Raw genomic sequence first — 13,041 nt, 5'->3', positions numbered from 1 at the left:
GCAATTAAACGCAAATGCTAACAAACGAGTCAGGGCACACCGCGTAAGATGGATCCCCATTTATTATCGCTCCTTAGTTGAGAAGTAGCCCTCGTGCCTCCTTGACGAAATCAACAAACCTGCCGCCGGAAATGATACAAATCGTAGTAGCACACGCACCGAAGCCCCGTGCCACGTTCGACGCGGCCAAGGCATGCAGACCAAGTCAAACCCGCCATCTCCATCGTGCGATGGCGCGCCGTCGTACGCACTACACCTTTTTCGAGTGACGTGAGACCTGTCCGCTGGTTCTGCTCCAGCCGATACCTACTCGAGCTGACGCGGGACGTAATAGTTAGTCTTCGGTGTAAAATGTGAAACAAGAAAAACACCTCTTGGTGGACTGACCGACGCGCGCGAGACGGTGATTCTCAGCAACGTATACGTGGTGTAGTATAGTGCATTAGGTGCGTGCGCACACGAGAGAGGTACCATACTTTTCTTCACCGCGTCCGTGTACGATTCACACACATTTCGCTTTCGCTGTCGCGTTAACAAGTAAGCCGGGGGGTCCTCCGCTGATCGGCGGCCGGAAACGCGTGATCTGAATAGCACAGTAGCGTCCCCTCATAGCCACCCACAAACCTTTTTGATTCTTGAACCCGTCGCAGAAACACACGAGCCAGGACAGGAGCTCCCCGGCCGGTCGGTCAATACCCTTGCGTTGCGTGTGCACACCCCTGGTACGAGTCGCGGTCAGTAGTTTCCGTACCCCGCAACGATCCATCCATCAGCAACCGCCACGCCGCTTTCCGCTCCCACACGAAAAGCCCATGAACTTTCCTCCCCACCCCACGGCCCAACCAAACCCTCTACAAATACCACCTCCACCACCACCATCCCAAACCACACCGTGCGCCTCATCCCCCCAAAAACCTTTCGAAAGGGAAAACCGCCTGCGCCAACCGAGGAACCGCCACCCAGCCCCTCCCCTCCAAGAAACCGCGAGACACCCACGCCGCCGGCGCCCAGGATGGTGCGGCTGAGCAACACGGTGATCGGGATCCTGAACGCGGTGACGTTCCTGCTGTCGGTGCCGATCCTGGCGGGCGGCATCTGGCTGCGGGCGCGGGCCGACGGCACCGAGTGCGAGCGCTACCTGGCGGCGCCGTTCATCGTGCTGGGGGTCTTCCTCATGCTCGTATCTGTCGCGGGGCTCGTCGGCGCCTGCTGCCGCGTCACGTGCCTCCTCTGGTTCTACCTCGTCGCCATGTTCCTGCTCATCGTCGTCCTCCTCGGCTTCACCGTCTTCGCCTTCGTCGTCACGCACAAGGGCACCGGCGAGGCCGTCTCCGGCCGCGGATTCAAGGAGTACAGGCTCGGGGACTACTCAACCTGGCTGCAGCGGCGGCTGGAGGACGACAAGAACTGGAACAGGATCAAGGGCTGCCTCCAGGACGCCAAGGTCTGCAAGTCCCTCGAGGACAGGAAGGAGACGCTCGACCAGTTCATGGCCTCCGATCTCTCCCCCATCCAGGTAACCAACTAATCTCACCGCCAATTCGCCCTCTTGCTTACTTACCATTCTTGTCCCGTCAATTCATTTCATTCCATGCGTGGCAATAAACATATTTGATGATCCGAGATGAATTTGAATCAAGTAATAAATATGAAAAAACGAATTTTCTTTTCACGTTATCTGCGTATGTATGTGTTCGCCAAGATATTTCTGACCAAGGCGGAGGATAAGATAGCACCGGCTCCTGCCCAAAGTCAACACATTGCAGTTTGAAAAATTGCAGTGGTAGCACAACTTGATCCAGTGTGATGTTTACGTGTACGGTTGTGCTAGGGGTCAGCATCATGTAGAGATGGGCAATCAAATTACTCAACTTGCTTATTCGACCGAATAACCAACTAGTCCCAACTAAAATTAGTAGTACTACTTTTTCCATACAATATAGTTGCATGCATCCATGGTTAAAAGGTAAAGAAATCACCAAGTACTGCAGACCAACGTTTTGAATACTACTAGCAGTGTTTGATACTCAGGTCCTCCCATGGCTATATTGTCAACGGAGTAGTGATTTTCCTTCAACCCAAAGCAACCCTCAGGCCTGAGCATGGCATTAAATTCTTTCCAAACGTTCTGACCGTTGCAACATGGAACCAGGCCACAAGTTTGGCAGTGACACCTCCATCCATCTCAACGTCTGGCCGGGCGCCATTTTACCAAACTTTCCAATTATTAGTTGGCAGAACTCAACTGCTCCGTGACCAAATTAGCTCTTTCTATAGACATAAAAATCGAGGACTGGGCCATTAAACCTTTTCTACGTGCTCAATAAAGAAATTATTCAATTGATTATTTCTATATATATTTGTGACGGAGGTTGACTGACTGACCATTTCCCTTTTTCCCGCGTGCAGTCCGGCTGCTGCAAGCCTCCGATCAGCTGCGGCTTCACCTACCAAAACAGCACGCAGTGGACCGGGCCGGCCAAGTCGACGGAGCCCGACTGCAGCGCGTGGTCCAACGACGGGGCCTTCTGCTACGGCTGTCAGTCGTGCAAGGCCGGCGTGGTGGCCACCCTCAAGCGCAACTGGAAGCGCTCCGCCATCATCAACATCGTCTTCCTCGTCTTCATCGTCATTGTCTACTCCGTCGGCTGCTGCGCCTTCAGGAACAACCGCAGGGATCACCGCAATGGCGGCGGGTACAAGCAGCAGGGCGCTTACGCTTGATCGCTTCTTGGCTCGGTTACTTATCACTTTGATGGATGCGATCGTCGTGGCATTGTCGTTCTCGTGTGTCTCTAGGATGGCCTGATCTAGCTTTGTACAGGCGAGATTATATATTCTGTTCTCTGATCATCTACTAGTTAGGTTCTACTCTATGATCAGCAGGAGGGTTGTGTATATTTTTTCAGTTCTTTGATACTGTGGCAGACCATTATATATGTAACAGATTATTATGGAGTTATTTATTTCATATTATATTTACCTGTGTCCATTGTTTTTTCAGCTGATCTGCTCCTTTGATTGTTTCTCTTGACTCACAAAGCCACAAGTATATTCTGGAAATTCGCATATGGGAAGTATTAGTATTTCATTTAATATCAAGTGTTTCTCTTTTTCTTTTTGAAAAGTCACCGGGGGGTAACCAAAAAAAAAAAAAACTGCCCACCTGAACATGAAGTGTTTTAAATGGTTGATGAAATCTTTCTATAGATGATTGCTCATTCTGTGTTTTGACAGCAGCGTGCTGTACATCCCTTTGATTTTTAAACTTATACCTTATCTAAGATTGTACTAACTTTTTTCCTCGATGGCTTTTAAGAGCGATGGGCATGCACGCTTTGGGACGAAACGATCTCTATCACCTTCACTTTATTGGTTCCTCATCGTGTCATCTACATCAAGTTATTCATTATCAGTAAAGAAATAAGTTGCTCTGAAGTTGTTCGCCTAATTACAGTCCTTAAATTTAGAGTAGCAGCAGACAGACGTGCCCTCAATGTTATCGACTACTTGTGCCATCCTTCCGGTCGAAGTATTACCAGAAAGGAAAGATATGAAGCTATGAAGACAGATGTGGTGGATCATGGTTCATGAGAGAGGCAAGTCCAGCCCACCACAACCTCGAAGATATCCTCATCGTTTCACTTTGGTCCGCATGAATCGTTATAGCTAGGCATCTCATCTCATCGCATCGCCCTCTTGATGTCGTTTCTGGGCGACTCTTTCATGCTGGACTAGTAGCCCTTCTTAACATAGGCCTCACTGTCTTAATAGCTGACTGACATCTTCCAATTAGGCTACTTCAAATGTTGCTCAGTCATGTTGGCTGAGTCATCCTAGTAATGATAGACAGTGATGGGCTCATGGCTGGTTTGGTCATAGTTGCTCTGCCGATCATATGCGTTGAGCAGACTGGCAGACTCTGTGTATGATAATTTTAGCATGGAAAAAGGGTTGCAAAGTCACAATCATTTTTTTTGGCCAACAAACGGTTCAAGAAAGTATGGGAGACAGCTGATCATAAATTCAAAGGCTAGAGGCAGATTTTTTAGAGTACTGTGGTATCATTCGGCGTGTCGAAGTATCAGCGTTTGTGTTTTCAGAAAACAATGGTTCTGAAAGATTGGCCTCACTCCCTACTTTTACACCGATACTATCTTGTTCTAAAACGCTTTCAGATCATTAAAACGGATGGCCAGGCTCTCGCCTTTTCCTGTCACGCACCTAATTCACTGCGTGACAGGGAAAAAATCACTGTAAATATCATCCACGGCGAACAGTGGTTATGTACTGAACACAACAGTCTTCAGTGGACCTAATGAGGAATAAAGTTAGTGCATACCTCACAGTATGGACTTCTTCAGGAAGAGTCTAGAGCATCTCCAACAACCGCGCTACGCGCCGCGTTCAAAAAAGACGTTTGCCGCGCGCGCTTCGGCTGGTTTAGCGCGGGGATAGGCGCTAGCTCCAACAGCCGCGTTATAATGCAGCGCGCGCGCGCAGCTCCAGCAATTCCCAAAAATGCAGCGCGCGCACAACATTTTTTAATAAGTAGATTGCATTTAAATAAAAAGGATATAAAGTTATTTTTACATAGATTGCAACTAGATAGGTAGTTCGAAAACATAGATAGATAGTTCGGTGCTAGATAGTTCGAAAACAAAAAAACTAATCCCAGTCGCTCCAGTCATCTGCACCATCATCATCGTCGTTGGTGTCGTCAGAGGTTGACAGCCAGATGTCAAACCCACGCTCATCTTCTTCAGTGAAGAAGGACCTCCCGCCTGCATTGACGAGGTCAGCCTGCGCACACGCCAATGCCTTCCGACGACGCCTGTCCAACCGCTCCTCACGGCGCCGGCGCGTGTCCTCCTCGCGGCGCCGTTCCCAATATTCCTGCTCGTAGGCGACGTCCTCCGGGTGGTGCCGGCGCCACTCCGCCATGACCCGCTCGTCCTCCTGGGCGACGAGGAGGCGGCGCTGCAGCACAGTGTGCTCCGCACGGTCTTGTGCGGAGTTTAGACGAGGCGGCGGGGCGAGGTCTAACGCCTGCTGGAGCGTGTGGACGTCCGGGAAGTTCATTTGGAGGCGCGGCCTGCCTAGGCGCCACGCCGCCGCGTCGAACGCGCGGGCGGCCTCGTGCGCCGTGTCGTAGGTTCCGAGGCTAAGCCGGAGATCGCCGGAGCGTATCTCGGCGTAGAACCCGCCGTTGGGGCGCTGGCGGACGCCGCGGTAGCAGAACGGCGGCGCGGCGGCATGGTGGCGCGGCGGCGGCGGCGCGAGAGGCAGAGGAAGAGAGAGCGCGCTGGGGTGGCGGCGCGAGAGGCAGAGGGAGAGAGAGCGCGCGGAGCGATGGCGCGAGGGAGCGGCAACGCGTTGCCTTTTCGCGCGCGCGCAAGCGGTTCCCGCGCGCGGTTTTCTTGCCGCCGCTGGAGCGCGCCAATCTGTCCCGCGTGTGGTAAAATGCATGTTTAGCGCGCGCCTCTTTTTGCGCCGCTGTTGGAGATGCTCTTAGGTAATACTGCCGCAGATGCACAGGCCGGGGGTTTGAACCTCCTTTTCTAAAAAAAAAAGGTAATACTGTCGCAAGGAAACAATGAAGAGATGTCCTCTTCGTTTCACTTTCAATTGCACGAATAGTTGTAGCTAGGCATCGCCTTCTTGTCGTCCCTTCTGCGTGACTCTCTTGTCAGATTAGTAGTCATTCTTAACATAGGTCTCGGTCCTTGCCAATTGGCATCTTCCAATATCTTCCATGTTCCCTGAATAATCCTAATAATGGCAGACAGTGATGGGTTCCTAACTGGCTGGGTCAAATGTATGCTTGGCACAATTAAGCATTCTGCAGACTCCCAGACTCTTTTTGATGATTTAGCATGGCCATTGGCCAAGAACTATCATGTGAGAAAAAGAAAAAACATGTTTTGGCAACATGCAAGCAGTGGAAGAAGTATCAGAAAAAGGGATCATTATGATTCAAAGGCTAGAAGCTGAGCTGATTCTAGAAAACTGCAATATCATTGGCGTGTAGAAGCATAAGCGTCCGCGTTTTCAGATAACAACAATGGTTTTGAAAGATTGGTCCCACTTTCCACTTTTACACCCATACAATCTCGCTCTAAAATGTCTTCTGAATCATCAGAGCAGATGGCCAGCCTCTTGCCGCTTGCGTCGTCAGCTTTGCCCCACAGCACAACGTACAGGCCTAGGATGATTACAATAGCACCTAACACGCTGCACACAGAAATTTTCATCGTAAACATCATCCACGGTAGCAGTGATTATGTACCGAGCAGAGTAGGAAGTTCAGTCGACATACCTCCCAATATGCAGTTCCTCGTGCAGGAAGAGCGTAGACAATATTGTTGTGATGACCGCGCTCAGCGGTGTGAAAATTGCGCTGTAAAGGGGGCCTTTCACCGATATGCACCAAGACTGCATAAAAAAGTTTGCGCCCGATGCGAAAACGCCCTGCAAAAATTGTTCAATGTTTTTGAATGGCCAGGCTCATTATATATCAATGCAGTTCAGAAACAATATGTAGATTACCACGTCATACGCGCATTCGGAATTTCAGATGGAGCAAAACTTACTCCATATAAGATGCAGGGGAGCTCCCAAATAGAAGCAAGCTTCCAGATCTCTATGTAGTTTGCTTCCAGGAAGAACGCCATCACCGCGCATTGCAAGGTCGCTAGGAAGCACATCCAGGTCGCCAAGGACAATGGATCAAGGTAGGATTCACAGACCGGTACCTGAAAATGACCGCCGCGAACTTGATCAGTCAGAAACCAAGCAGCTCTACTGCAGTTCCTTGGGGTCCATCATCTAACATAAAATGATAGTAAATCATCTAACATAAACTTGCGATGCTTGCCTGCAAGATGTACCAGATGGAGAAACAGAAGGCGTTCCCCATGAGGTAGATGCCTCCTTTCACCCAGTCATCGGTTGTCGGAAGAAGGAGGGCGCCGAGGAGCTTTGGGCCCTTGAAGAACGCCATGAGCATTGCTCCGGCGAGGCAGACGACGGTGCCGATGATCTTGGCGATGCTTCTTGAGCTCCTCAAGTCCACCTTCTCCAACCTGAGTAAGCGCGGGAATGGGATCCATCACATCATCAGTCAAGCGTTTCGAGTCACTCCGCCGGTGGGCCGAAATCGAGGAGTTTTGAGTGAGCTGAGTACCCGATGACGGCGGCGATGGCGAAGGTGATGCCGGGGGCGAGGTTGGTGGTGGCCCGGGCCATGGACGGCGACGCGAGATGCAGCCCCATGAAGTAGAAGTACTGCCCCGTCGCGCTGCAACGTCGACCGGCACGCATCAGCACAGCAAAGGGGCGCTGCCGGGATCGAGCAGCCTGATGACTGAGAGACGGAAGCGGCGAGACTTGGGGCGCGCACCTGGCGAGGGAGGCGAGGAAGAGGAGGGCGAAGGCACGGGGGCCGACGGCCATGGGGCGCAGCGTGAGCCCCCTGGCGGCGAGCGAGGCGAGGAGGAGCGCGGCGGCGGCGATGCCCTGGCGGTAGGCGACGAAGACGATGGGGCGCATGCCGAGCCCGTAGGCCGTCTTGAGCGCCATGTCCACCAGCGAGTAGAAGAGCTGCACCAGCACCATGGCCACGCACGGCTTGTGCCGCTCCGCCCACGCCCGCCAGCCGCCGCCCGCCATCGCGCCCGAGATCCCGGGAGCCAGCAGCGACCACTGACCAGGGATGCCCCCCCGCCTCACTCTCGGCAGCCACCAGCTAAGTAGGAGCATCCATGTGCGAGTGCTTTGCGGACAAACCAGGTTCTGCGTGGTGGTAAAGAATTGGCGGCTGCCGGCGGTGACGATGCGGCGAGCATGCGTGAGTCACCAGGCTTGAGTCTTTCGCGTTAAAATAATGCATAGTGATCATGTTCTCTTGTCCTTCTTTCTAATCAATTGGTTTCTGCGGCATTCGTGCCCGAGTTTTCCTCTCCTATCTTGAATTGGCTGGCACAGTGTCGTCAGCGGCATTTTCTTCTTCATGTTTCTTTAGGGACGGAAATCCTATATGACCTGGGTCGCCCATGCCTGATGGCTGGACCAAGTCGCGCTTGACGCGTGGCAGAAACGAATCTCAAAGCAGCGGGGCTCACTTATTCCTCAATTCAGCTATCAAATCCCTATTCTTATCAGATCAAATCATTCCTGAACGGTTCATCTACCTGCGAGCGTTTCATCTCCATGCCCCTTTTCCTCTCGCTGTGACGGAACGCCAAGATGGCGATCGACCTTAAAGACGAGGGTAGTGCGGCAAACGGCAGCCAAGGAACAGACATGGAAGCCTCTCCGCCGGATCAATCTCTGCCCACCGCTCCTCCACCGGTGGTAAGTATATTTTACATCTGCAGACATACAACCCCTGGGACCGTCCCAACCCCTGCTGCAGAAATTCTCTTTTGACTGATTTCATACCTGCACAGCAATCACCACGGGAATACCCAAACTTTCCGTTGGATGAAACCAGCGGTCAGCCAAGGGCGAGGAACACACCAAGGAATGATTTTGACCACCTAGAGATCAGTACTTGTTCCACCTAGCGATGAAGCTTTTGAAGTTGATTGTGCTTATAATACAAATCCACAGACAACCATGCCATTAGGACATTATCAACCAGCCTTAATTCCACCTATCCATGGAGAATTTACAAGATTGTTGTTTGAGGTTCATGAAGATAGCACAACACCTCCAGCGGCTCGCCAATTGGATTTTGGCGAAGGTGCTAGTACATCATAGTTTCGACAGTAATGTATCATGTTGGTGCTAAATGCTAGTTAGCTGGGCATGTCAGCTAATTATTGTTATTTAATTATTACAACATAACACTGAAGCCATCTTTTGATTTTGATACATGGTGCTTATGTCCTCATGTTGCTATCTGGATATTGGTGAAAATATATTGCCATATTTGTCAAATCTTGTGCATTTGTCTATTTTGAGTTGGCAACTGATGTATTTGGATTAATCCTGATCACCATTGCTCTGTTATGTTAAGTTGCCAAAACCAAATGCCACAAGTGTGAGAATAGTGCTGCAAATAGCACAACTTTTTATTCAGAGCGTTCATCAAATTCTTCCATACAAAAGAAGTGGAATATTTTGTAGGAGCGGGGAGTAAGATTCAGAAGAAAAATAATAAAGCATCACTATCCACTCCTATGTATTTCAGTCCAGTTCAGTTCTTGACACTGTCTATTGCTAACTGAAAGTCTGAAACAGGACAGTCCAAAGTCACGGCAGTCCTGGTCCTATCGTGCAAGACGGCCAGCTGGGGCAAGCAGTGGAGGCCGTCCGTCGGCGGCGCACAGAGCGAAGACGTCGAGGAGGGCGGCCGTGGCTAGCTGGAGCGCCGGTGGTGCCGCGAGCGACGGCGCGGGGAAGGAGTTGCGCCGCCGGCCGCGGAGAAGGCTGGTCGTCGCTAGCTAGAGTGTCGGTGCTGCTGCGAGCGACGGCGCTGCGAAGGAGATGGGACGCAGGGTCGTGGCCATGGACGCCGAGGAGAGCAGCGAGTGCCGGCGGAGAATCACGGCAGCGCGAGAGCGGTGCTGATCTTGTGGAGAAGACAACGAGAATAAGGATTTGGTAGCTGAATTGGGGAATAAGTAAACCCTGCTGCTTTGAGATTCGTTTCTGCCACGCGTCAAGCGCTTGACTTGGTCCAGCCATCGGGCCTGGGCGACCCAGGTCGTATAGGATTTCCGTCCTTTCTTTAGCACCTTTCGTTTTCGTCCGTTGGCTCGCCGCGTAGCACTGGTTCAGCATGACTAGACCTGTCAGCGTCAGCTAAGAAACCGGACTCTCCTCTGAAGTTTCTGCGCGACGAAGTGGAATTTAATATGTATGATTGATTGTAGCACACCGAGTTGTGAAGGCAATGTTGCCGTAACTGGTAATGCCCTAGCTCATCTTAAATTTGTGGGACTCAACAACATTTACGGGCATTATCTCATCTTTTTGTACATTAGCGGCGTCATCATGGCCATGGCCATGGCCACATGCTCCACCAGCACACTAGTACTCTCCCTCGAAAAACAACCCTGGAGGCTGGAGCTATAGAGCTCATATATAAGACCATGAGCTGAGGTCACCGGCTATTCCAAAATTGCAGAGCCCCTACTTCTCGATCCGGTTGTCGTCCGCTAGGAGCGGCTCGGTGGTCGTGCTTTCCGCGTCGAGGAGCTGCGAGTCCGACCATGTCTTTTCCAGATCATCGGCGCGCTCCGCCGCCCTCCGGGTCTTGACGTCCCCTGCTTTGCCCCACAGCACGATGTACAGCCCCGCGACCACGGCGAACGCACCCAACAAGCTGGACAAGCAGAAACCATTTTCTTGAGCAAGGTCAGAGCTGACAGCATCAGCGAAACCGAGCTCTGCATGCTGAAGTTGCAAGTACACAGTAACACGCACCTTCCGATGTGCGGCTGTTCGTGGAGGAAGATGGTGGCGAGCACGGTGGTGACGACGGTGCAGAGGGGGTTGAACATGGCCGAGTAGAGAGGCCCCCTCACCGTTATGCACCACGACTGCAGGTAGAACGTCACCCCTGACCCAACCGCGCCCTGCATGCACACGTGCCATGCATGCGACATTGTTTAGCATGAAACGGCAGCGGCACGGGAAATACTGAAAGTGGATTCCCGGCGAACTTACGGCGAAGATGCAGCCCATGAGCTCGAAGAGCGAGTTGATCTTCCAGGCGTCCATGTCCGGCACCGCGAAGGAGCTGAGCAACGCCATCTGCGCCACGGACAGGAAGCACATCCAGGCCGACAGCGTCAGGGGATCCACGTACGACTTGCAGATCGGCACCTATGATATGAAAAAAGAAGGTTCAAGGTGAACGTCAGCGATGGCTTCTTCCGTTCTTCGTCCCTGGAGATCTCCTTGCCTGACTGACACCGACCTGCAGGATGAGCCAGAGCGACCAGCAGGAGCTGCTGCCCACGAGGAACAGCGCGCCGATCACCCATTTCCGGCTCGCCGGCGAGCTGAGAAGCAGGCCGTAGAGGTCCAGCCCGGCGCCGCCGCCGACCCCCAGCAGCTTGGGGCCCTTGAAGAAGGCCATGACCATGGCGCCTCCGACGCAGACGGCGGTGCCGAATACCTTGGCCATGCTTCGCGGCTTCCTGATCTCCACGCTTTCTAGACTGCATCCATCCATGAGCCGGCGGTAATTTAATTTGTAACCAATTCCACTTTTGTGATTCAGCGATCGAGTAAACACTTCACTAAATAACAAGAAGGCCACCTACTTAGAATGCCCCACTAAACACTCATAGTGTGGTTGAGAACATAGTGTGCATAATAAAGCGACGTACGTGGGAGTGTGATAGAGTGATAGTACCAATTATTTGCATTTTGCTCCATGGGCTCAACAAATAACGATGCCCCGTACGTATCCCCACGCGTACGTTGTCGGCACTAGTGTGCTGGTGTCCTAGAAAGACGGCCTTTATTGCAATCTGTAGTAGCCACACACACACGCACACTTGTTTACGTACTCAAGCCACACACGCCCACCCCACATAACATTTCACGTCTACGTCTACCATGCAGGGACGAATTTGCGCAAGAGCTCCAAGCATCAGTCACACAACGCAGACATGCGTGCGCTTCCCGCACACTTACCATTATATTGTAAGCTCGAACACTGACAAAATTGGATTACTTAGTGGTTGATGAGGATACAAGTTGTCTTGTTATTCTCTGGATCTATCTTACCTACATACTGTGCAATCATACATTTTGTGACCCTAAGTGCCCCATTAATTAATTCCATAATTTTTGTCCCCAATACCCTTCAGCTGACTAATTAAGTAGCGAGGCGAGAGATCTACGTACAAGGTGCGCACATGCTCATGGCCAGCTGATTCCATTTTTAGACCACAGATGAAACTTGATGAGGAACAGTGAATACATCATGTGAAAAATGCAATGCCGGCTGCTTAGTGCTTGCAGTTCCAGTTCCAGGTACTCACCCTACTGACGTCGCCAGCACGAAGGTGATCGCCGGTATAAGGTTCGTCATGGCCGTCGCCATGGACGATGATCCCAGGTACATGCCTTGGTAGTACATGTACTGATTCGCCGTCGCCCTGTTAATTCATTGCAGTTGCAGATATACACACCAAATGATCATCAGTAATGTAATGTAAACAAGACTGTTCGATCGCTTCGGTGCTCAGCTTCTCAGTACGTACGTACGTAACCGTTGGCAAGATGGCGAGAAGGCATGGACGTACCCGACAAGAGAGGCCAAGAACACCAGCGCGAAGCCCGTCGTTCCGATGCAAACAATCTCCCTCAGCCTTTTCCTGGAGAAAACACAGTTTTACACCAACGGATGTCTGATGGTACAATGATCCATGAAATGGGAGGGAGAGAGAGAGAGAGAGAGTGTGTGTGTGTGGGACAGGGATGGGGGTCGATCTTGTCGTACCTGTTGGCAAGCAAGGTGATGGGGACGAGGACAAGGGTGGCGATGGCCTGCCTGTAGACGACGAAGACCATGGGGCTCATGCCGCGGCTGAACATGGCCTTGGCCCAGAGCGCCATGGCCGCGTAGATGCACTGCACCACCACCATGGCCGCCAGCGGCTTATGCTCCTGCATGGCCATGGCAACGCCCGGGAGATCTCGAGAAGCTAATCGAGTAGGCGGGCGGTTGCAATGAACGGCTGAGGAAGGCTTGGTGGTTTATATACGCTGCAAAGCTTCTGCAATGCCCTGTTTGTTCATGTGCTGCCTCGTGTATTGACGGGCCCACGGTGTTGTCGTACCTGATGTTGGCCTTGCGTGGCAGGATGGGTAGAGTCAGCTAAGCTAGCTGGTTCTTGACAAATCTTGAGTGTTGAAAACGTGATTATGGTCTCATGCAGCGTGCTTATGTGGAGATTAATTACTCTACTCCTGTGTGTCAGACGGCGTGAGCTAGCTCCATCTGTCTAACCGTTTGATCGTGTCTACCGGCATTTCTAGCCAATCCCGTAACCGGTTAACGGCGTAAAAATTCGA

At 51.8% G+C, this 13,041-nt stretch overlaps 3 protein-coding genes across 3 annotated transcripts; 1 reads left to right on the top strand and 2 right to left on the bottom strand.

Annotated features, from left to right (window-relative positions):
- The first annotated feature begins 870 nt into the window (after positions 1–870).
- Positions 871–2,982, top strand: LOC123398031 (tetraspanin-8-like). Its single transcript, XM_045092545.1, has 2 exons — positions 871–1,516; positions 2,410–2,982. Exons 1-2 carry the CDS (start codon positions 1,013–1,015, stop codon positions 2,722–2,724), a joined length of 819 nt encoding a protein of 272 aa, XP_044948480.1. The 5' UTR covers positions 871–1,012; the 3' UTR covers positions 2,725–2,982.
- A 3,017-nt stretch (positions 2,983–5,999) lies between these two features.
- Positions 6,000–7,985, bottom strand: LOC123398221 (WAT1-related protein At4g28040-like). Its single transcript, XM_045092717.1, has 6 exons — positions 7,403–7,985; positions 7,187–7,300; positions 6,878–7,085; positions 6,594–6,755; positions 6,320–6,471; positions 6,000–6,234 (listed from the first exon to the last, which is right to left on the bottom strand). The coding sequence occupies exons 1-6, from the start codon at positions 7,759–7,761 to the stop codon at positions 6,018–6,020; spliced, it is 1,212 nt and encodes a 403-aa protein (XP_044948652.1). The 5' UTR covers positions 7,762–7,985; the 3' UTR covers positions 6,000–6,017.
- A 1,917-nt stretch (positions 7,986–9,902) lies between these two features.
- Positions 9,903–12,715, bottom strand: LOC123398222 (WAT1-related protein At4g30420-like). Its single transcript, XM_045092718.1, has 7 exons — positions 12,467–12,715; positions 12,270–12,341; positions 12,006–12,122; positions 10,931–11,174; positions 10,678–10,836; positions 10,435–10,586; positions 9,903–10,333 (listed from the first exon to the last, which is right to left on the bottom strand). The coding sequence occupies exons 1-7, from the start codon at positions 12,643–12,645 to the stop codon at positions 10,141–10,143; spliced, it is 1,116 nt and encodes a 371-aa protein (XP_044948653.1). The 5' UTR covers positions 12,646–12,715; the 3' UTR covers positions 9,903–10,140.
- Between the last annotated feature and the right edge of the window lie 326 nt (positions 12,716–13,041).

This window comes from Hordeum vulgare, chromosome 5H, assembly GCF_904849725.1.
Source record: "Hordeum vulgare subsp. vulgare chromosome 5H, MorexV3_pseudomolecules_assembly, whole genome shotgun sequence".
In the NCBI taxonomy this organism is placed as follows: domain Eukaryota; kingdom Viridiplantae; phylum Streptophyta; class Magnoliopsida; order Poales; family Poaceae; genus Hordeum; species Hordeum vulgare.
This window is presented reverse-complemented; position numbering and strand designations above follow the sequence as displayed.

Bases quoted from the DNA above. Each gene is read 5' to 3' on its own strand.
- LOC123398031 (XM_045092545.1), top strand. From the start codon at position 1,013: ATGGTGCGGCTGAGCAACACGGTGATCGGGATCCTGAACGCGGTGACG. The intron at 1,517-2,409 runs GTAACCAACTAA...TCCCGCGTGCAG, and splicing joins CCGATCTCTCCCCCATCCAG to TCCGGCTGCTGCAAGCCTCC.
- LOC123398221 (XM_045092717.1), bottom strand. From the start codon at position 7,761: ATGCTCCTACTTAGCTGGTGGCTGCCGAGAGTGAGGCGGGGGGGCATC. The intron at 6,756-6,877 runs GCAAGCATCGCA...GGTCATTTTCAG, and splicing joins CCATCTGGTACATCTTGCAG to GTACCGGTCTGTGAATCCTA. The intron at 6,472-6,593 runs GTAAGTTTTGCT...CAATTTTTGCAG, and splicing joins TCCCCTGCATCTTATATGGA to GGCGTTTTCGCATCGGGCGC.
- LOC123398222 (XM_045092718.1), bottom strand. From the start codon at position 12,645: ATGGCCATGCAGGAGCATAAGCCGCTGGCGGCCATGGTGGTGGTGCAG. The intron at 11,175-12,005 runs GTGAGTACCTGG...GGATGGATGCAG, and splicing joins GTGCTGGCGACGTCAGTAGG to TCTAGAAAGCGTGGAGATCA. The intron at 10,837-10,930 runs GTCGGTGTCAGT...TTCATATCATAG, and splicing joins CGCTCTGGCTCATCCTGCAG to GTGCCGATCTGCAAGTCGTA.